This window comes from Benincasa hispida, chromosome 3 (assembly GCF_009727055.1).
Source record: "Benincasa hispida cultivar B227 chromosome 3, ASM972705v1, whole genome shotgun sequence".
Taxonomy (NCBI): domain Eukaryota; kingdom Viridiplantae; phylum Streptophyta; class Magnoliopsida; order Cucurbitales; family Cucurbitaceae; genus Benincasa; species Benincasa hispida.
This window is the reverse complement of record NC_052351.1, coordinates 12,824,526-12,847,483: the sequence shown is the minus strand read 5'-3', so window position 1 is coordinate 12,847,483 and position 22,958 is coordinate 12,824,526. Positions and strand designations below refer to the sequence as shown.

The window sequence follows — 22,958 nt, the reverse complement described above, 5'->3', positions numbered from 1 at the left end:
TAAATTTTGTGTACAAATGGTAAGCAATAAAAAAGAAGACTATAAAAAAGAAGACTATTAAAGGAGAATCATCAAAGAAGATAAAAACTCAAAAGGGAGAACAAAGAAAACTAAAACTGAAAGTATAAACAAACATGTGATAGACAGTGATAGTATCAGTGATGGAATATTTTTAATGCCTATCACAGATTGAAACTAATAGTAGTCTATCAATGTCTATATGTGGCAGCGGTCTATCACTGTCTATCTATGGCAGATATTGAAAGTGTTCTATCCCTATTTATGATTGATATATTTTCATTATTATATTTTGATTGTTTGCTTGATAGAGAGTGATAGAGATGTTTACATTATTATATTTTGATCGTTTGTTATTATATTTTGATCGTTTGTTTGTTATTATATTTTGATCGTTTGTTTGTTTGCTCAATGATAGATATATTTTATTAGATATATTTGGTGGGGGCTAGTTATTGGATTATATACATGGTTGGTTGGTTTGGTATTTTGATATTTGTTTTTTCTGGAGTTTAGTTTGATTGATTTCATAGTTTCAATTAATAAAAAAGTACATATATAGAATTGATAAAGAAGTACATATATAGACAGTGATACTGTATCGAGTTAGAGAGAAGTTTTTTTTTATCAATGTCTATCAGATAGACAGTGATAGACTATTATCAGTGTCTATCATAGATAGATATTGAAAAGTAGTATATGACTGTCTATCAATGATAGATTGTGATATACCATTATTAGTTCTTTCTATCACTAGATAGAGATAGCTATGTTTTTTCCATTATTTATTATTTATTGATATCTTGATTGTTTGTGTTATATATATTTCGATGAGGGCTACTTATTGCTTAGTGATACATATATTTTTTAACGACTCGACCCCCTAGGACTTAAGATAGACCGTTACTAAAATACATGCATGCATGACACTTAAAACGACACTCTTTTATGCTAAATAGACAAGAGAAGTTCAAAAGTCATTTATTAAATGCAATTGTTAAAACAATAATAAGGTACCAATGATTCGTAAAGACTATTAAAAGTATAAAAAAAACAATCATTCATAATAAGTTTCAAACAGTAAAACTAAACATTAAGGGAAAAATAAGGACTCTAAATTTCATGATGCGGAAACATAAAAACTAGTCCTAGTGGCACGATCATGATCTTCGCTGCGCCATCGCCGGTATATCTCTACCCTTACCTGAAACATCAACATAAGAAAGAATGAGCATGAAATACTCAGTAAGTAACCCCACGATTGGGGTCAGGCTAGGCATCTACGTCCTTTATATACCCACCTATGGCACATATACACACATGAAACAGGTAAGAGACTGAGTCCTATCCTATTGTAGTTAAGTATACCCACTACCTCTGGTGAATCCCAAAGGAGACACAAACTGGTGAATCCCGAAGGAGACACAAACTGGTGAATCCCGAAGGAGACACAAACTGGTGAATCCCGAAGGAGACACAAACTGGTGAATCCCGAAGGAGACACAAACTGGTGAATCCCGAAGGAGACACAAACTGGTGAATCCCGAAGGAGACACAAAACTGGTGAATCCCGAAGGAAACACAAAACTGGTGAATCCCGAAGGAAACACAAAACTGGTGAATCCCGAAGGAAACACAAAACTGGTGAATCCCGAAGGAAACACAAAACTGGTGAATCCCGAAGGAAACACAAACTGGTGAATCCCGAAGGAAACACAAACTGGTGAGCATCTAACTAATTAGTGAGGACATTCACACAGTCTCAACATTCAAAAATCAACATCGTACGAATCTATGACATACATGTAATCCTCGATACCATGGCTCTACCACATACACATAATCCTCAACAACATATTCTACAACATTCATGTATACCTTAACATTATAGTTCCACAACATACAAGTATGTCTCAACATCAGTAGATCAGATACCAACATATGGAAACACATACCACCTCATACTAATAATCAAGTGCCTAGGTGTATAGTAAACAAATCAGAACTCGTGCCAGAACATACTTTGATTCAGGTCATACTATCAATCAACATGCTAACATTTACCATAACATATACTCATCATGCTAGCATACAACTAAAGCCTGGCCCGTGGGCAGTTCCAGTGGTAAGATTACTTACCTCGAAGTCAAAATTATGTCTAAGCGACAAGCAAATTAATCTTCCTCCTAGGTTAGATGGATCTTGAATTAGGCCTAAACATAATCCAAATTGCAATTAATAAAAGAGCCTTCCAATAACCAAATTAGCCAAATAATTCCCAATAATCTTACCCAAAAGCTTGTCGAAACCACAACCAAATCCTCTTGACAACACACTTTTAACTTCAATACTTCTCCAAAACTTGATTTTTAAAGCCCAAACAAATATGTGTCAATAGATTGAAGCATAATATCATTAGCCAATAAATCCAATTAAAAAAAATGGCACAATCTTACCCAAATCCACAAGTTCCGACGACCCTTACTGTTGGCAGCATAAACGACGAGATACGACGGATTTGAAGCACCCCTGCGTGACTGACGGCGAGCGACCTGGCCGTCGGGTTGTGAATCTTCAGATCTGGGCGCGAGTGATTATGGAATCTTGAGACTCTGGGCGACGACTGTAATCTACGGAGACCAGCACGGGTTGGCGAGTGATACCGTCGGGGTTTGATGATCAGAGACGTGGCTGATCTCGTGAATTGAGTGGCGGTGACTGCTTTGTGGCCCAGACGACTGAAGGGAGTCGAGTCGACTTAGGAGGCACGCAGCTGAACAGATGCTCGTGGTCAGAAGAGGGAGCGCGACGTTCGTGGGTTTGGACGGAGGCGGCGTGCGGTTGAGAGGAAAGAAGAAAGAAAAATTAGGGATGGTGGTGTTGCCGTGCGATGCGAGGAAGAAGAAGGAGAAGGGTTGGTGGGGGGTTTTAACAAAAAAAAATAAAATAAATGTAATAACTAAAAAAGAAGGTATAATTATAATAAATTCTTTCCGTTTTGAAAGGAAAATTAATTTCTGCCATAACTTTCACATTGAAATTAAAAAATAAATAATTTTTCGCCAAACTTAAATTCCCGCATTTATACTTGAGATCCAAAATGAATTACCAAATAATAACGTTACTGAAATTACATTATTATAAAAAAATGTGCTGGGTGTTACATATTTTTTCTTCTTATATATGTTTGGCCCGATTGTATATGTTTTGAGGTTTGGTTGTTTGGCTAAGGGCTACTTATTGAATTGTATATGATTTGATACTTGTTTTGTTTATACTTGATAGACAGTGATAGACACTATCATTGTCTATCACTTTTGTTTTGATATTTGTTTTCCTTGTACGATTTATTTCATGCTTTAGTATATAAAGGAGTACTTGATAGATAGTGATAGACACTATCACTGTCTAGACTTCTATCACTATTTATCGTTGATAGATAGAAATAGTCTCTACCAATATTCATTGAATGATAATAGTGAGTGATAGTCAATGATAGAATCTAGCATTGTTGTCTAGCAGTAATGGAAATATATCACTTGCTTATTGCTGATAGTTGTATGTTTAAATAGGTGGAACAGGAACATGAACATCAAATAATAATGCAAGTCCAGAACAAGGCTTTGAAGATAACAATATGCACCTCATTAGATTTAATACAAACTTTAAAGAAGCAATTAGATGAAAGAAATTTAAATAGTTTGAGAAATGATCCTTTCGGCCACTTTCTAAATCTAAAAATCAAGAAAATGCCCACAAAATTCACAAACTATCTTCTAAGAAAACAATGCATAAAAAAGAAGTTTGTCTTGGCTTTTATCTTTATTGGGCATATAACAGAATTTGGATTAAAAGAATTTTGCTTAATCACAGATTTAAATAATACTCAACTACCTCCCATTGATTTAGAAGAAAAAGATCAAATCTCTAAACTTAGGGAAAGAGTCTTTAAGAATGATGATTCGATTTATAGAAAAGACATTGAAAGAAGCTTTAAGTTCTTACACGATTATGAAAGTGACAATGTTAACAAATCTATCATTGTCTATCATTGGTAGATAGACAGTGATAGATATCTATCACTGCCCATCAATGATGGACAATATATTGGGATTGGTGTCCTAATTCTCCCAAAATCTCATAGTTTGTAAACAATTTGTACACATTGTTTATTAATAAAATAAGAGTTATTTTATTTGCATTTACTCATATCCAATAAACTAAGATCCGTGGTTATTTCATGTAAACTTAAGCATGTATGTGAGACATATAAGTGGATCATGCCTTAAGTAATAACCTAAATATGGTATGTAGTATAAGGATAAAGGAGGGATACCTTATCCTGGTGACACTACGGATACGACCCACTTTGTAGAGGTTTATAAGTGTTGTGAACTACTACAGATGGTCTGATCTTGACCATTCATGCAGAGACATGCAAGCGGGGGTGTCATATACAAAGAATTTGTATAAGACCGAACCACGAGATGATTAGTATCTTTATATAACGTCGTTGTTAATTGAGACTTACATTTCACTAAAACAACCATAGGTAATATGACTTTAATCCTGAGTGTTTTAGGAACTCTTGTGTATGAGGGTGGTCATTTGATTAGTATGGGTTAGAGTGCCAAGATTGCCAACTCAATAAGCCTACCTTTTTGGGGATTTGTCTGATTGAGGAGTTGGGAATTTAGTTATATAAGATGGAATTCACTCCTTCCCCAAAGCAAGGGTAAGTAGATAAATTGCTCCCTTAAGGGCTGATTCCAGGTTTTGAACATAGTGGCCACATCCTCTCTTTGGAAAGAAGAACTCAGTCATAGTAGGAATATGACTTATTGTTCATTAGAGGAATCAGTTGTATTTAAGGAGTTAGATGTAACTATAAGGGCAAAATAAATTGGTCTAGCTATACTTATGAGCGATTTGTGAAGGGTTATCGCACTGTTGATTAGTTGATATGGACACAGAAATATATCTGTAGTGAGAAGAGTGCAGCTGTTGGTCTTTAGTGGAGTGCCCGATAGTTAATAGATGATGGATTTCGTGGCTAAAGAGTTTAGTCAGTTATTCATGTATCGTTGGAGCTTCAAGCTACAGGTCCATAAGGTCCCTTTGGTAGCTCAATGAGTTCAAGTTGAGAATAATATTTTGGGATTAGTTTGAAGTGTTCAAATTAACAAGAGAAAATTCAATTATATATGATATAATTGGTGTGATATATGAGATACATCAAGTGGAAGAACTAACGTAAATATGATTTACATTAAGTACAATAAAATGAAAAAGAACTATAGTTTATATGTTTCATGAGATGAAATATTAAAACTATAGGTTATAAATATAATATGGTAAGTTGGTTATCATGTTTATTTATAATATATTAATTATATGATAATTAATTCTTTTTCTCTAATAACCGATTGAGTGGGAGGTTATTGAAAGTTTTATGGTAACCGTGAGATAAAAGAAAAATTGTTTTCCTAAATTTAGAAGTTGCTTCATTCGGAAAGTTCTCACGGAGACAAGCTATCAAGTGAAAGAGTTTCACTAAGCGATAACATTGAAAGACTACACGATCAGCTAAGCGATCGCTTAGAGTTGACTATACGATAGTCATTCAGCTAATCGTTTCTACACAATCAAGTGGCTAAGTCTATACAATAGACTACTGTTTACTAAATGTCGAGCACATTGTCTATGCGATAAACCAGCTTCTTATCTCCCACTTGCTCGATCGTTTACTCGATTGTAGACCTCCAGTCTCTTCCTCAAGACAAGATCATACACAGCCGTAAACTCCTGGATTCTTATACCGAGAATACCAAGGTAACCATTGTGGTGGTGTCCTTACTTAGTTCGTGAATCGAGTGAGACTCGATTGGGTCTGAGGAGTTGTTGGCTATTCGTGTTGTTCGTGTGGTGATCATTGTGTTCGAGTGTTGCTGTCTGTAGACGCATTGTAGATTGTTCGAGGGATTCTTGAAGAATGGTTCTTCAAAGATATGCATCCTCTATCCCTTGTATCATTGTATAGCATGCTGTAATTTCTGTATATGCATGACTTGTATGTTTCCATTTAAGTTTGTAATTGTTTGTGTTCAATTCGAATGGAATTTAGAACGATCCCTTCCACTGCTCATGGAAACCCTCATGTTAGATTTCCTTCACAATGATGCACAACTATCACTAATAAATAGTGATAGATGTCTATCACAATATATCTACGATTGACAGTGATATAAATTTTATAAGAAGAATATTTCGTTTGTAGTAATACCTGGATTTATTTCTTTTGACCTTTCAAAAATTGTGGAATCAAGCTATATGACTCATCTGCATCACCATTTAATGATCTTAATATGTTTTTTTTTGCTCTCCAAGCTTTTTGATAACTAATATTAACACTAAGCTTAGTACGAGTCTTATGAACAATATCTCTAGGAAGAGAGTGATAAATAGAGATAAACCTAAAACCATCTTTCAAGTAGCTTCCAACTACAGATGAAAAAGCTTGCCTATGGCAACTTTGAGTTGTATACATTAAACTATTATGGTCAGAAATGTACTTTCTAAGCATCAATAACTCACTCTTCTTGCACCAAGATGCCTGAACATACCATTGATAGCCTTCTTACAAACATTTCAACTTAAGTGACTTTGAATTTGATAGTGTAGTCTTGAATTGAAAATTCTCATTCACTATTATTACATAAAAACACTTGCACAATATTTCTTTACTTCTAAATACATCTTTTCCCTTCAAATTATCATTAAAATCAACATCTCATATAACTTGATCATTTGAAGAACTAGAAGAATCTAAACATAGCAATCTACTACCACCTCCCCCACTAACGCCACTATAAGATCCTTCTACATAATGATGGCAAACATGAGCAACTAAAGGATGCCTAGTCCCTGAATATTTAGCCAAAGACAAATACTAACTAACATGCTTATCTTGTTTTATCTGAAATACAGATTAAATATTAGTTTGACCAAAATCCAATAATACTGATAAATCTACAGAAACATCCAACTGAATTTCACCCACTATCAAACTAACTAAACTATTGAAGTCTATCATATCATCAACAAAAACTCTAGCAACACTATAATTCTCCTAATAATTACAATGAGTCCATTGCCCACCATAAAAAACAACTACAGGAACACTAACCATGGTATCAAATTACTGTAAAAAAAGAAAAAAGAAAAAAAGGAAAATAAGATTGTATAAAAAAATATTAATGTATATAGCACGATAACTTTATATAAGTGATAGACAATGATAGAGTTCAATCACAGTCTATCATTGATGATAGAGCTCAATCACTGTTATCACTGGTAGATAGTGATAGAGATCTATCACTGTCTATCAGTGGTAGAGAAATGTTCACATCCATACATATTCACACCAAGAACTATCTATCTGCACAACAACAAATAAAAAACAAAGAAGAATAAAAAAATAGAAAAGATTGAAAAGAAGACATACAACAAAATTGATAAAATTCTAAGATTCAACTACAGGAACATTAACCATGGTATCAAGTTATTGCAAAAAAAAAAAGGAAAAAAAGATTGTATAAGAAAATATTAATATGTATATAGCTCTATAACTTTATATAAGTTTGACTGTGATCGAGCTTTATTACTATCTATCAGTGATAGATTGTGATAGAGCTCCATCACTTTCTATCAATAGTGATAGAGCTCCATCACTGTATATCAATGATAGCCAATGATAGAGCTCTATCATTGTGTATTATTGATAGAAAGTAATAGATTTTTATCATTGTCTATCAGTGGTAGAGAAATATTCACATCCATACATATTCACACAAAAAACTATCAATATGCACAACAAAAAATAAAAAAACAAAGAATAATAAAAATTAAGAAAAGATTGAAAAGAGCACAAATATAATACCCAAATTGATAGAATTCTAAGATTCTGAAAAACCTAGAAAAGAGGAAGAAGAAGAAGAAGAAAGCCTACATTATACCGATGATTTGAAACCCTAGAAGAGAATGAGAAGAAGAAGAAGAAGTGGAAGAAGAAGAAGAAGAAGAAGAAGAGAAGGAGAAGAAGAGAAGAGAAGAATGCCAACGTAATGAAGTCGCTGGACAGAAGAAAAGAAACCGTGCGTGAGAGAAGAATCCCTTATCAACGATCGATGAAGGATAACGTGCTCGAGGAACCACAGTGCCGTGGACGAGGAAGAAGTTATAGACGAATGCGTGCAGAAAATCAAAGAAGAAAATCGAGGAAGAACCATATGAAGGAAATAAGACATGAGGATTTCCATGAGCAACGGAATGATCGTTCCAAATTTCATTCATATATGAACATTAATAATTACAATCAAGAAACGGAAACATACAGGCTATGCACAAAACGAAATTACAACATGCTTTTCTATAAGATCAAGGGATAAAATACACATACCTTTGAAGACTCATCTTCAACACCCTTGATCCGAACGCTCGAACAATCAGCAAGATTGCAAATGCGAACGCTCAAACTCAACGATCTCCAAGATCATGAACAATCAACAACCACCACATGAACATCGAACTCAACGAACGACCTCTAAATGACCTCGAACTATGTCGAGTTGAGTACGACACCACCACAATGACTACCTTGGTATTCCCAGTGGGAGAATCCAGAAGTGTGGGCTCTGTATGGACTTGGTTAGAGGACGAGACCGGAGGAACAATTGTGTAAACGATTGAGTAAATGGGAGATGACAAGGTCTATCGTATAGACGATGCCCAATCGTTTAGAAGAAGCTCCGCGATCGTTTAGCAAAAGCTCCACAATCGTTTAGTTATCGACAAGTTGAGTGAACTATCGTATAGTATCACTCCATGATCGTCTAGTCTCTCTTCAGCTATCGTTTAGTAAATCTTATTCACTTGACAGCCAACCATGAGAACTTCCTAGAATAGAAACTCTCAATTCAGCTTCCCAAATTTAGGAAAAATATTTTTCCTTTTATCTCACGGTTATTATGAAACCACCAATAACCTCCCACTCAATTGGTTATTAGAGAAAAAGATATAATTATCCAGTAATTAATATTATTGTAAATATATATATGATAACCAACTTATCATACTATATTTATAACTTATAGTTTTAATATTTCATCTCATGAAACATATAAACCATAACTATTTTTCCATTTCATGGTACTTAATGTAAATCTCATTTACATTAAACCTCTACTTGATGTATCTCATACACCACACCGATCATATCATATATAATCAAATTACCTCTCGTCAATTTGAACATTTGAAATCAATACCTAGAACTGATTCTCAACTTGAATCCAATTGAGCTACCAAGGGATCTTATGGACCTGTAGCTGGAAGGTATGTGAATAACTGACTAAACTCTTTAGTTACGGGATCTACCATCTGTTAACTACCAGACACTCCACTAAAGACCGACAACTGAACTCTCCTTACTATAGATATATTATGTGTCCATATCAACTAATCAACAGCGTGATAACCCTTCACAGATCGCTCGTAAATACAGTTGGGCCAATAACCATTATGCCCCTATAGTTACATGTAACTCCTTAAGTACCACTGATCCCTATAATGAATATAAGTCATGGTTCTATCTTCCAAAGAGAAGTTGTGGCCACTATGTTCAACCCCCGAAATCAGCCCTTAAGGGAGCAATCTATCTACTTACCTCTGCTTCGGGGAAGGAGTGAATTCCATCTTGTGTAATTGAGTTTCAACTCCCAAATCAGACAAGTCCCCAAAAAGGTAGGCATGTTGAGTTAACAATCTGGTCACTTTCACCCATACTAATTAAAGGACCACACTCAAAGGTAGGAGTTCCCAAAACACTTAGGATTGAGGTCATGTCACCTATGGTCGTTTAGGTGAGATGTAAGTCTCCAGTATCAACGATGTTATATACAGAGACTAATCATCTCGTGGTCCGGTCTTATACAAACTCTTTGTATAGGACACCCCCACTCGCATGTCTCCACATGAATGGTCAGGATCTACCATCTGTAGTAGTTCACAACACTTTTAAACCTCTACAAAGTGGGCCGTATTCGTAGTGTCACTAGGATCAGGTATCCCACCTTAATCCTTATACTACAGACCTATTTAGGTTATCACTTAAGGCATGATCCACTTGTAATCTCATATACATGCTTAAGTTTACATACAATAACCATGGAGCTTTGTTTATTGGATATCAGTAAATGCCAGAATAAAATAACTCTTATTTTATTCATAACAATGTGTATATATATTACAAACTACAAGACTCCCCGAGAATTAGGACACCAATCCCAACACCGTAGACCTACGCGCGCACAAATTCAAAGGAAAAAATCGAGGAAAAAGTCATACCGTGTTTGAGGAAGAACATCGTCGATGAGGAAGAACGCCGAGGAAGAAGCCTAGACGATGAGGAAGAACGACGAGGAAGAAGCCGTAGACAATGAAGGGAAAGACGCACATGGAGTTCAAATCGCAAGGATATTTTAAGAAATTTGAAAAAAGGAAAACTTGACTTCCATTTGACAATTTTTTTGCTATAGATTGTAAATACTTTAACTTTTTTTCTATTTATAAGAATTACTCCTTTAATTTATATTTTTATTTAATTGTTGTTATTAACTATCATTAAGAAAAATTGACAAAATATGCTTATTAATTGTCCAATATGTTCAATTTAAGCTTAATCAACTGATTGATCAAGATATATACTCTCGACCAAAAAGATTAGAGTCTAAATCTTCTACCAACCTTAAAAATGATAATTGATTGTCGTTATGTTAAACCTTTGATGTACACAATACAATTGATGGACTCTAGACTAGAGAAAGAAGATACTAAGGTGAGATATTTGTCGAAATTAATGAATTTTGGAATTTTTATTTGAATAATAATTTTGTACAAATTGATTTAGGGTGTGTTTGAAATGCATTTTCAAGGGTTTAATTTAAAAAATAAGTCATTTTTTTAAAAAAATTAGAGTGTTACAATCACTCAAAATAACTTTTGAAGAGTATTTTCAACAAATTGTAAAAAATGTTTAAATAAAAATAAGTTTTTTAAAAACATTTTTTTCATGAGTCAATCTAACTAGACCATTATTTGTGGTTTATTTTGCACATGTATTTATCTGATCCCGATTTCATTGAATCCAATGAGATTTGTAAAATTGTCGTATTTTCTGAAATTAGTAGATGAATACATATATAAAAAAAAAAAAAGAAAAAGAAAGAAAAACCCTAAAACCTTCACACAAACGGATCCAGGTTAAAAGTTCAAGTTTGGGATGAAAATTGTTGTTGTTGTTGTATTTTTTTTTTTAAAAAAGAAAAAGAAAAAGAAAAAAACATTTGGGTCCTTGTACTGATTTAGTCACTAAATTTAAATTTTCTAATGATTTTGTCTTTTGTTTTTTCAGTTCAATTTTGTTTATTTTGTCTTTTGTTTTTTTAGTTCAATTTTGTTTGTGAAGAACTATAGTATGTGACAGTTTGATCTCTGAAATTAAAACTGGTACTAATTTTGTATTTTTGTCAACATAAGGTGTCTATTTTTAGTATATAACAATTTAGTATTTGAAATTTAAAATTGCAGTTCATCACTAAAAACCTCATTTGATAACTATTTGTCTTTTTTCTTTTAGTCTTTGAAACTTAGACTTATGAAGACTATTTGGGCATATCGATTTCTTTGTTTCATTGACTACATTTTAGTGTGTTTTTAAAATCCAAATCAAGTTTGAAAACTAAAACTCTAGTTGGTAACCATTTGGTTTTTTGTTTTTTAAAATTAAGCTTATTGACACTACTTCTACATTCAATTTTTTTTTTGTTATATTCCTTTTACCAATGGTTTAAAAAACAAAGTTAAAATTTGAAAACTAAAAAAATAGCTTTTAAAAACTTGTCTTTGTTTTTAAAATTTGATTAAGAATCCAACCATTGTAACTATCATAAGAAATGAGAGGAAATAGACTTAATTTCAAAAACCAAGAACAAAAAATGAAATGATTACTAAACGATACCTAAATTAACATAATTTTTATAAACTTATTTTTGTATTTAGAATTAGTCTAGGAACTCAAGCATTTATGTAGGAAGATGAAAATCTTGATTAAAAATTACGAAAAAACAAACCTAAGTTTTGGAAATCATAAACAAAAAGCAAATAGTTATCTACTGAGCCAAAGTGATTTATCTTCCTAGATAAGAAACTCCACAACAAATCAACAAGAACTTTTTTCAATAAGAAGACTAGATTGTTACATAAAGTTATGAGTATTAATCGTAGCAAAATTTCAAAGGTAAAACACTTTTTGTCTCTAAATTCTTATGAAATAACAATTTAGTTTTTAAATAAAAGTTCGTATTGATTTAGTTTATGTACTTTCAAATTTGTAACAATTAACTCATTGAGTTTTAATAAATAACAATTTAGTCAATGTACTTTAAAGTTTGTAATGATTAAGTCCTTATTGTGAAAAATTCCATCAAACTTAAGTATCGATTTTTATTTTGCAACTACTTAGTCTTTATAGTATGTAAATAAATTCAATTATGATCAGTTTATCAATCTATACGTGTAAGAAATTTTATTAAATCATACTAATATTTTTTCTCGATGGCATAAAATCATTATTTATTAAAGTTCAATAATTAAATTGCTATAAAGTCATAAATGTTATAAACTAAAACTCATAAACTAAATTGTATTTTCATAAACGATAAATATTTTGAAACCTAAATTAAAAAGACAACTTAGAACTAAAAGGTCATCCTCCCAACATTTCATTGACCAAATAGACGCCTATTCCAAGTTCAAGTTCTATAACTCTTCTCCCAATAGCTTGTTTACAACAACCAACGACTATGAGAACAAGATTCTGTTTGAACCCACAGACATCTAAATAAATAACGCCGCAGGCCGCACATCAAAAGCCGACATCCCCTGTTTTTGGCGGCCGCTTTCTGAATTGCATTAAAAAAGGAAAAACCTTTCCCCTTTCCCCACCTCCCCCTTTCTGAATTTGATCTCCCAGTTTAAGCAACACCCGCTCCTTCATACGTCTCTCACACCTTACACCTTAAACCCCATTAATGGCGGACATCCCCACCTCACTCTGCTTTTACAACTCTACCCCTCCATGTTTAGCTGTATCCTCTGTTTTCTCATTCCTTCTCTTTTCTTTCTTCATCGAAATCTGCACCGACTTCATACAACATCGCTAACTTAGTCAACCAGGTACCAGACAAGAAGATACTATTGTTTGACTCATCGAAACCATTTTGGTTACACGTGTGCTCATACCATTCCTTTTAGATTCTTTGTAAATGCTTTTTATATATTCCCCATTTTAAGCTAACCTCAGAAAGAAAGTGAACAGCCATGAAAGGTGGTGCTTTTCACAGATTCTCCCTCTGTTTTCTCCTTGCATGTTTTCTTGGTAATGTTAACTCTTCTTTTCTTTGATCTTTTGATCCATAATCTATTCTATTGCATCTTCTTGCCCGTCTGGTTTACATTTATACCCACCAATTTTTTTTTTTCTCTTTTGTGGAATTCAGAATTCAAGTTGGTTCATTTGAGAGTTGTTCAGGCAGCTGCAAGAGAAAAAAGAAATGGGATTTCTGGGATGTCGCTTCAATCTTCTAATAGTGGTAAGAAACTCATTCTTACTATGAAAATAAAAAATGTTGTTCTTTACTCATATACCATGAATCTCATTCTAAATAGGTAAAGAGATGAATCGAATTGGTTCAGAATGTTCAAAAGACGATGTCATTATATTTCAAGGCCAAACAACTCCACTTCCAGATGGGATTCCAACATACATAGTTCAGATCTTGAATTCATGTGCTTCAGACTGCAGCATCTCCAACATTCACATGAAATGTGGGTGGTTCAGCTCAGCCAGATTGGTGAATCCAAGAATTTTTAGGCGAGTCAGTTATGATGACTGCCTTGTCGACAATGGCCAGGCTCTTGGTCCTGGTCAAACTCTGTCTTTTCAATATGCTAACACTTTCCCGTACCCTCTTTCAGTATCTTCTGTAACTTGTTCTTCTTAACTTAAGTAAGTGTTTGAACAAACAGCCCATGTGGAATGGAACCTTAAGAATTGTCTATGATCATTTAGTTTTCTATCCATCTTCTAGATGATATATAATATTATGGTTGACATGAATCCATATTCTTCCCACATATCATTTGATCATCATCAAGTTCAGTTTCCAAAGATCTAATCTTCTGAGCAGAATCTCTTACACTCTACTCTCAGTCAATTCTCAGATATTTGTGTAAAAAACATGTATTTTATTCCATTATGACAAGTCATTCATTTATACACAAAGCTAGAGGTTTTTTTCATAGTAACTAATAAGAGTTAGATTTTTGTAACCATTTATTGTTAGAGAATCAGTTTGACACATTTCATTTCATTTCATATCCACGAAGGATCAGCTTGCGTATTTATTCACGACAACACTATCTTGTAATTTCTCTCCAATGGTACAAAATTGTCAGCCACGTTATAGTAACCTCCCCTTGAACAGTTTCTCCTGCTCAAGCCTCAGTCTTAGTTTGAGGGGGTATGTTATTAGGCCAGTAATAGAGTCTTTTACTTATTGCTGTGAAGCTCTATTAAACCAAGCAATGGAATAAATAAAGAAACCACGGAGCTTTGCTCATTCTCTTCCTTAGTTCCTTTAGTAACAAGCAAAACATAACCTTCCAAATCTTTATACGTATAATCTTGGAGTTAAGAGAAAATATTGAAATCACTTTCTAACATATGGTTTAGTGGATGGTGGCCTCATTCAATCAACCACGAATGATTTGATTTATGGGATTTCTCGAACTCATTATTTTATGAAAAAGTAAGTAACATAGCCATTGCAGACACAATGGTATTGAATATTAAACTTAGCACAATGAAATGTTAAACATTCTGATATGTATGGAGGCAATTGCAAGAAAACAAGGTTGAACTTCATATGATGGGTCAATAAGAATAATCATAAGAAAACTCAGTGACACCAACCATAGCAGAAAGAACTTGAGAGATAATAAAAATGGCACCTCCAAAAATAACCAAAACAAGAACAGCAGTAATGGGGTTCTTCAGCAGTTCCAAAATAGGAAGAAGAATAGTGTAAATAGCACCAGTACTCACAGTAAGGGCGTAAATTGCATATCTTCTAACATTGTCCCAAAATTCCTCCACCAACGGGCCTTCAGGGCCCAAAGCCAAAGCCCTTTCGCCGTCGCAACCAATCAGAAACAGGGCAACGCCCACCGAGACGGCTCCGATGATCAGAAACCTTGATTTCCCACTTGGAGTTGCTTCGATTGTCCTGAAATCCGACGGGTGAGGGATTTTTAGGGGTTTGGCGGAAGATTGCGGCGGCGCAGAGGAAGCGAGTGGCCGGAAAGGGGTTCGGAGAGGGGAAATGGCGTTGATTGGAAATGGAGGAGGAGAAATAAGTGGGATTTTGAAAGTGGGGAAGAATGGAGTTGTAAAAGAAGTGGCCATTGTTGATGAGTTTGTGGATGGAGGTGGAGATCAGGCCATGGTGGGTTTGAAATTTGAAGAAGGGATGTTGCTGTGTTATCCAGAGTTTTGAAGAGGGGATTAAAATATATGTGATTAATAGAGGATTAGTATGTTAATAAGGTAAGTTAAAGAGGTGAAGACCTTATCGTTTCAATTCTAAATTGGGGATTTATGGCTGAGAGTGAGAAGAGTGGTGGCCGATCATTTTGGAACTTTAATATTTGGATAATTGGAGCTGTACAGTGTACGAAGCTACTTTTCAAAATAAAATAAATTGGGTCTCAAATTCAATACATGACTACGAAATTGGGCTTGTGATAGGTAAGGTCCAATATATTAATGGGCCACTGATTTAGCCTATAATGGCCAATATTTATCCCTTGATGCATCATTTTTTAAGATGGTAAAAAACAATATTAATTTAATGTTTTTTCGAGAAAAAAAAAAAAAGAAAAAAAATTGTCACATGGACTCAAACGCTATATGAATTTTTGGGGAAAGATTTTTTACCCACTAGCTTTAAAAGGAAACCAAAATTTATTTTTAATGTTTATTTTGTTTCTTATATATTACTTTTCTACAAAAATACATTTTCGTTATTATATTGTGAAGAGTAATTTAAAATGGTTTTTGAGTTAATTCGCCCTTAATTAAACTAATAGAAAAGTGACATGATATGTTATAATTGGCTTCCAATTAAACCATCATAAATTGGAGGGGAAAAAAAAAACTAATGTGCTTATTATTATAGGACTGTTTGGGATTGCTTTTGAAATCCTAAAAATCTATTTTAGGAGAATCTTAATCGTTTGGACTATTTAGTAAAACAACTTATTTATTAATCTACCTAGAATCACTTTTAAAATTATTCTAACGTGCAAAAGTTATTTGATAAAACTTTTAGACGATTTTAGCTTTCTTAAAAACTTGGTATCTTCCCTTACCCATCTTGAGTTTTCATTTCATTAATTTATTTTCTCACATTTATTCCATATTTTAATTGGTTCAAATTCTTATAACAATTTTTTTTAAAACAATTATTTCATAATTTCTTTTAGTTATGGTTGCAATTCAAATCATATATATTTTCAAATAATATATAACTATATTACACTAATTTAGTATTAATTTACTAAACATCTTAATTAATTTTTTCTAATTTAAAATTAAAGTAACCAAACACTCTTGTACTTCTACGACTGATTTTTTTATAAGCACAACTACCAACAATTATTTTAAAAGCTACAACAATCGTAAACAAAACATATGTTTCTCTTAAAGTCTTTTTTTTCCTTGAATAAAAAAATTAAGATTGTGTTTATTCAAGATTAAACAACTTTAATTTAATGTTGGTGTTGCGATCAAAGTCTCATATATTGGTTGGATAAAAGGAAGATTTATTGATAGTGAATGAGATGAACAACCACTACAAGAAAACACTAATTTCCCGATGCTTAAAATCATCAGAAAATGGTAAAAACATGTCGAATTACTTAGATCTAAAATAATAACATCACATCAAAATAGTGCTAGTTGATTAGAGTTACTTCGGAAACAAAAAAAGTAAAATAGATTTTTGTTATTCTATCAATTCCAATAAAATGCAACGAGATCTAGTATGAATTGGCGATCAGAACGTATATGGATAGAATTTATAAGGGGATCTCGAAAAACCAGCAATTTCTGGGCTTTTATCTTTTTTTTTTTAGGTTCATTAGGGTTTTTATTGGTTGGAACTTCCAATTATCTTGGTAGGGATTTGATATCTTTATTTCCGTCTCAGCAAAAACGGGAGATCCACTCCGGATGACAAACCAGGTGTCAGAAGTTTGGTTGAGATATAGCCGTTGGGAAAACATCTCCCAATGCAACAATATATACCGTCGGGAGTTAGTATATCTACTGACTTTTGATATATTGCATCGGGAGTTCAATTCAAAAATTGAGTTTCTGAATTTGAACTCTCGACAGCTTCCTGGCCATTGGGAGATCTAAGAACTCCCAACATTTTGTATTGGGAGATAGTCATTTTTTTTAATTTTTATTTTTTTTAATTTGATATGAATAACTTAAAATGTATAATATTATTAAGCAAATAAAAACTATTCACATAAGGAATAAAACAAACAAACAAACAAAGTCGATAGTAATCTTTATTACACAAAAGAAAGAAAATTTGGCAAAATGATCTATAAAAAAATATGTCTTGACAAATACATAGAAGAAAGAACTCTCAACAACATTTTCAATATAGTGTCTCCAACAATATTTCCAACATCATCCCCAAACAACTACAAAACAAACAAAAACCATAAGGTAAATCTTACAGTCCTACAAAACAAAGAAAATCCTACAATCCTACAGTTCTACAAAACAAAGAAAATCAATACACTTTCAAGGCTACATGTTCTCAACTTTAAATCTCCACAAACACACAAAAACCACAAGTTGAATTCCAAAAGAAAGATATTAATCTCAACCCATCCCACACAATATTCAAACTTCATAAACCTCTACAAACATATATAAAGACTCCACAAACACACAAAACTCTCTAAAACACATTAAAATCCAGTTATTTGGCTACCATAACTGCAAGATAGTCAACAATTCATTATCATAAAATTAATAGTAAAATATAACTATTTTTCTACTATAATTGCATGATAGCAACTAGGGGTGATCATCGGTTGGTCGGAATCGTTTTTTCGACCAGACCGACCCCGAACCAACCAGGATCAGTTTGGAATATATCCAAACAGGTCTTGCCCGACAAATGAACGAAAACACAACCGGCCGACCGGTCAGTCGGTCGGTCGGTTTTGTCGGGTTAGAGTTATACTTTTTTTTTTTTGTCTTTTTTCTTCCTTTAAAGAAATATATTTATTTATTAAAATTCTAAGAAAAATTGTAATTATAAATTATAAATTGTTATAATTTTTTTGGCTATGGTAGAAGTCGTTATAAATAGTAATTTTTAATAATAAAAAAACCAATTATTTATTAACTTCCTATCAATCATGTTTAGTTTTTCTCTTTTTAATTTGTGATTGTGAGTCAAAATTCAAGATACTATTTCACATTTTATTATTTAATACTTATGGAATAGAGCTAGCCTAGAGGTATTAAAAATAAGATATTGTTGATATGATTTGATTTGACAACCCTTAATATTTAACAATTAACATGTACATTGTTTGGGATTGTGTCTTGATTCGCTTAATTGCTTAAAGAACATTTAATACATATTACAATATATAATTGAAAACAAAGCTAGTATGAGAGTCGAGAGTGTACGTCACAAATAGAAATGTCACATGACACATGGTCACACTCACATACAATACAATCAAACTAGAAATTACAATATAAAGTCAATTGTCAAATACAACCCAATTACAATAAAACATAAAGTCAATTGTAAAATATAACCCAATTACAATAAAACCAAATGATAAATGCTTAATCGTTTACGGACAACTTTGCAAAATCTGGAAGGTCTTGAATGTCTTTTTCATTGTCCATAACCGCTCTGAATCCTATATAACTAAGATTAAGAAGAGAAAGACAACCTCATTAAAATCTAACAAGTTATAACTACAAAATACAAATGATGAATAAATACCTTCTTCAAATAATGAAGCTTCTTCCATGTCAGCTGAACTTCAAGATCTATTGGACCAGAATTTAGCCAATTTTGAGTACAAATGAGAGCCTCCACTGTTTTTGGAGCCAATGAACAACGTGATGAATCAACAACCCGTCCTCTTGTACTAAAAGCCGACTCAGACGCTAGAGTAGATACTGGAATTGCCAAAATATCTCTAGCCATATGACTAAGAACCTCAAACCGATGACTGTTCGTCTTCCACCATTGAAGTATGTCAAAATCACCTTCATTCTTAACATTCGCTTCCAACAAATAAATATCAATCTCTGACCCATGTTCGAAAGGTGTAGTCTCATCGCCTTCAAAATCAAGATCAATCGTATCATAGACAAAGTCTTCACCCACCTTTTCAGTTGGATCACAATCAATCATGGTCTCCGAAGCTGGGACAATGGTGTATTAGTAGCAGTACTACCACTCCCACTCCCACTCTGAGTATGAGTAATACTGTACTCATGAAAGAGACGTCTATAACATTGTTCCACTACATTTCCTATAAATTTGGCAACCTCTGGCCCAAAAAAATTTTTAGACAAAAAGATACAAACCTTAGCTTTTTTCGAGGATCTAGCACAATAGCAACATACAACAACATATTAATTTTTTCATTGTTCCCCCAATACTTCTCAAATTTGGCCTTCATGCTATTGGCCATTACAACTAGCATTGCATTTGCACTACCAGCATTCAAACGTATACAATTCTAAACGTAATCTGATGAAAAACCATATTCGAAGTGGTGTACAAAGACCCTGAAATTTTCAATGTCACATCATAAAACACCTTTAAAAACCTAATTAACATCTTAGCATTTGTCCAATCTTCCTTATTTGGTGACAAATTGTGTTTATAAGAAGCATCTTCATCTTCTAATCTATCAAATGCCTTTTCAAACTTTACAGCTGCCTCAAGTATCAAATATGTAGAGTTCAATCTAGTGGGAATATCAAGACACACATAACTCTTACAATAAATTTTTTCAATTTCAATGCACTTTTTAAATTTCAAAAAACATGTAGGAGGATCTTATAAACCGTACAACATATCGAATCCTTTCAATGCAATCATTATGTTCCTTAAAAGCATCACATACTATGAGATTTAATATATGAACACAACAACGAATATGCAGAAATTCTCCACCAAATAATAATCCCTTATTGAATCTTTTTAAAAGATAAGCAATGACAATATCATTCGAGCTTGCATTATCAACAGTCAAAGTCATTACCCTTTCAATGCTTCAATCCTTCAAATTCTTTTCGATGGTTTTACCAATAGTATCGCCTTTATGATTCTCAATTGGACAAAAACTAAGTATTCTTTTATGTAATCTTTAATCAGAATCTATGAAATGGGCAGTTAGTACCATGTAATTTATATTTTGTCCCGATGTCCAACAATCCGTAGTAAGAGAAACTCTATACTTCCTATTCACAAACATGTCTTTCAAACACTTTTTTCTCATTAACATACAACTTAAGCACATCTTTAGCCACAGTAAACCGAGACGGAACAACAAATCTAGGTTGACTTGCACATGTTAATCTATCGACAAATTTCTTAAATCCTTTACCCTCCACAAACTTGAATGGCAATTCGTCAGCAATTACCATTTCAACCAACGGTTCCCGAAAACTCTCTAAACTATATGACTCACATACAAGTTGTGACGTATTATCCCCAACATTGTCTTTGGCTTTAGTTTTGAAAGATAATGTCATTTGGGTTGGATCTCTTTTTTTCTGGTAAGGGTATTTTTTACAATTTTTCAAATGATTCTTCATAGTCCCAGTACCATTACGTTTGGAATGACATGCATAGATAACTCCACAGTACTTACATTGAGCATGAGGGTCTTTAGGATCATCTTTTAGCTTCTCAAAATGATCCCAAACCATGGATTTTTCACCGCCTTCTTTCTTTTCAATGAATTTGGAACATCTGATGTCCCATTTGCTGAATCAACATCAATGATATTTGTATTGGCATCCATTTCTTCTGCATCTCGTTCATTTTTTGAAGCATTAGTTGCACTTCCATCAAACTCCATATCCGTTGAACCCATGTAGCTGAACCACAATATGACAGACGTCGTCGCTCGTCAGTATCACACAATTCACAAAAATTCAAAGCATTTCAGCTTTACATAAACTCAGTATTCAGTAAGATTGTTATGTCAATCACTAACCACACATCCATAAATCAAAGTCAATCCATAATTTCCATTGTTTTCAAACTAATTTCCATTTAGAATACATTACAAAATACAAAGAGTGGCTGAAAATCGGACCTGAGGCTAAAAATAGAAAGGAAGGTCTTTGCAGTTGCACGAAGACGAGCACAAAGACGGTGTGAAAGAAAGGAAGGAACGGCACGACCGTGACTAAGAACGGCTACGAAGAACTGAAGAAGACGAGCAGCGGCGTACGGTTTCCTCTGAAAATCGGACTGCGAAAGGGACTGCGAAGACGAGCAGCGACGTACGGTTGCCTCTGAAAATTGAACCCTCTACAATTTGCAAATGAAGGAGAAGGATTATTAGCAAGCAAGGAAGAGGAACGGAAGAAGGAAGAAGAAGAAGGCCGGAAGAAGAGGCTAAAAAAAACCCTAACAATCTGCTTGTGACGTGCGAACGGAACTCACGAAAGAAGAGAAGGTGTGCGTTGCGGACGACTTATTATTCAATTATCTAATATTTTAATCTATTTTTTAAATGTCGATCGGGTCGGGTCTCAACCCGACCCCTTGTGTGCTCGATCGAAATCTAATTCAACGGGTAACTTTGAAACCGACCCCCGCCCGATTTGTTTGGATTTTCGATCGGTCGACCCTATTTCAGCCAATTTAGGTCGGTCGTGTCGGTTTATCGGTCTACCATGCTCGCTTCTAATAGCAACATATTAGCCAATTAGATAATGAAGTAATCATACCTAATTCGATTGTCCTTCTCTTTGGGATTGTATCATATCTTCAATCACCATTTCTTCCATATGTCTTGCATGATCCTCTCTTACTTGTTTTTGAACGTTTTCAAGTTCCTTAATCTTTAATTGAGACTATTTAACATTGGCTTTTAGTTCCCACACCTCCCTATCATGAACTTCTTGAGTAGCTGACAAAGAGCAAGTTCATGTTTTTTGTTTCATTTTTTGGTAATTGAATCGAACTTAAAATACTTTGTTTTCAATTATCTAAAAATACATTGTTTCGTGTATCCCATCTTACAAATTACTTGAAGATTATAAATAGACAATGGAAATGGAAAAAATAAGAGCTAACATTATAAATAGACTATGGTCAATTATAAATAGGCTATGAACAAATAAGAAATGAAATGGAACAAATAAGAACAAATAAGATTATGAATAGATTATGGTCGATTCTTCTTTCTAAAAGCTAACATAAAATTAATCAATTCTTCTTACCTAACATAAAATAATTACAACCTACCTAAGAGAGACAGACGATTCCTTCAATTTAAAAGTGTAGACTTGAAGGTTAACTCACCAAGAGAGACATATGACGGACGACGGAGCAACTGACGGACGATGGACGATAGACGGATGACGAACGATAGAACAGTTGACAGACGATGAACGATGAGTAGCTAACGGACGAAGAACCTTCGATTTGGGATTTTCGCGTCTGCCTTCGATGTGTGCT

At 33.5% G+C, this 22,958-nt stretch overlaps 2 protein-coding genes across 4 annotated transcripts; one reads left to right on the top strand and one right to left on the bottom strand.

Moving 5' to 3' along the window:
* Positions 1-1,069: 1,069 nt before the first annotated feature.
* Positions 1,070-15,746, bottom strand: LOC120072546. Of its 2 annotated transcripts, none has more exons than XM_039024934.1 (2): positions 15,242-15,746; positions 1,070-1,222 (listed from the first exon to the last, which is right to left on the bottom strand). In XM_039024934.1, exons 1-2 carry the CDS (start codon positions 15,599-15,601, stop codon positions 1,139-1,141), a joined length of 444 nt encoding a protein of 147 aa, XP_038880862.1. In that variant the 5' UTR covers positions 15,602-15,746; the 3' UTR covers positions 1,070-1,138. The 2 variants fall into 2 exon arrangements, with proteins under 2 accessions (XP_038880862.1, XP_038880863.1); XM_039024935.1 differs by lacking the exon at positions 1,070-1,222 and adding an exon at positions 12,768-13,670 and having other exon boundaries at positions 15,242-15,741.
* On the top strand, positions 13,375-14,775 carry LOC120072544 (TPD1 protein homolog 1-like). 2 transcript variants are annotated; one of them, XM_039024933.1, is made up of 3 exons: positions 13,375-13,513; positions 13,635-13,727; positions 13,804-14,775. In XM_039024933.1, exons 1-3 carry the CDS (start codon positions 13,456-13,458, stop codon positions 14,136-14,138), a joined length of 486 nt encoding a protein of 161 aa, XP_038880861.1. In that variant the 5' UTR covers positions 13,375-13,455; the 3' UTR covers positions 14,139-14,775. The 2 variants fall into 2 exon arrangements, with proteins under 2 accessions (XP_038880861.1, XP_038880860.1); XM_039024932.1 differs by having other exon boundaries at positions 13,492-13,727.
* Positions 15,747-22,958: the final 7,212 nt, after the last annotated feature.

What these genes read in the sequence shown, in the direction of transcription:
- LOC120072544 (XM_039024932.1), top strand. Translation starts at nt 13,517, where the DNA reads ATGTTAACTCTTCTTTTCTTTGATCTTTTGATCCATAATCTATTCTAT. An exon ending in GCTTCAATCTTCTAATAGTG is followed by an intron (nt 13,728 to 13,803) that starts GTAAGAAACTCA and finishes CATTCTAAATAG; the next exon opens with GTAAAGAGATGAATCGAATT.
- LOC120072546 (XM_039024934.1), bottom strand. Translation starts at nt 15,601, where the DNA reads ATGGCCACTTCTTTTACAACTCCATTCTTCCCCACTTTCAAAATCCCA. An exon ending in ATGCAATTTACGCCCTTACT is followed by an intron (nt 1,223 to 15,241) that starts GTGAGTACTGGT and finishes TTGATGTTTCAG; the next exon opens with GTAAGGGTAGAGATATACCG.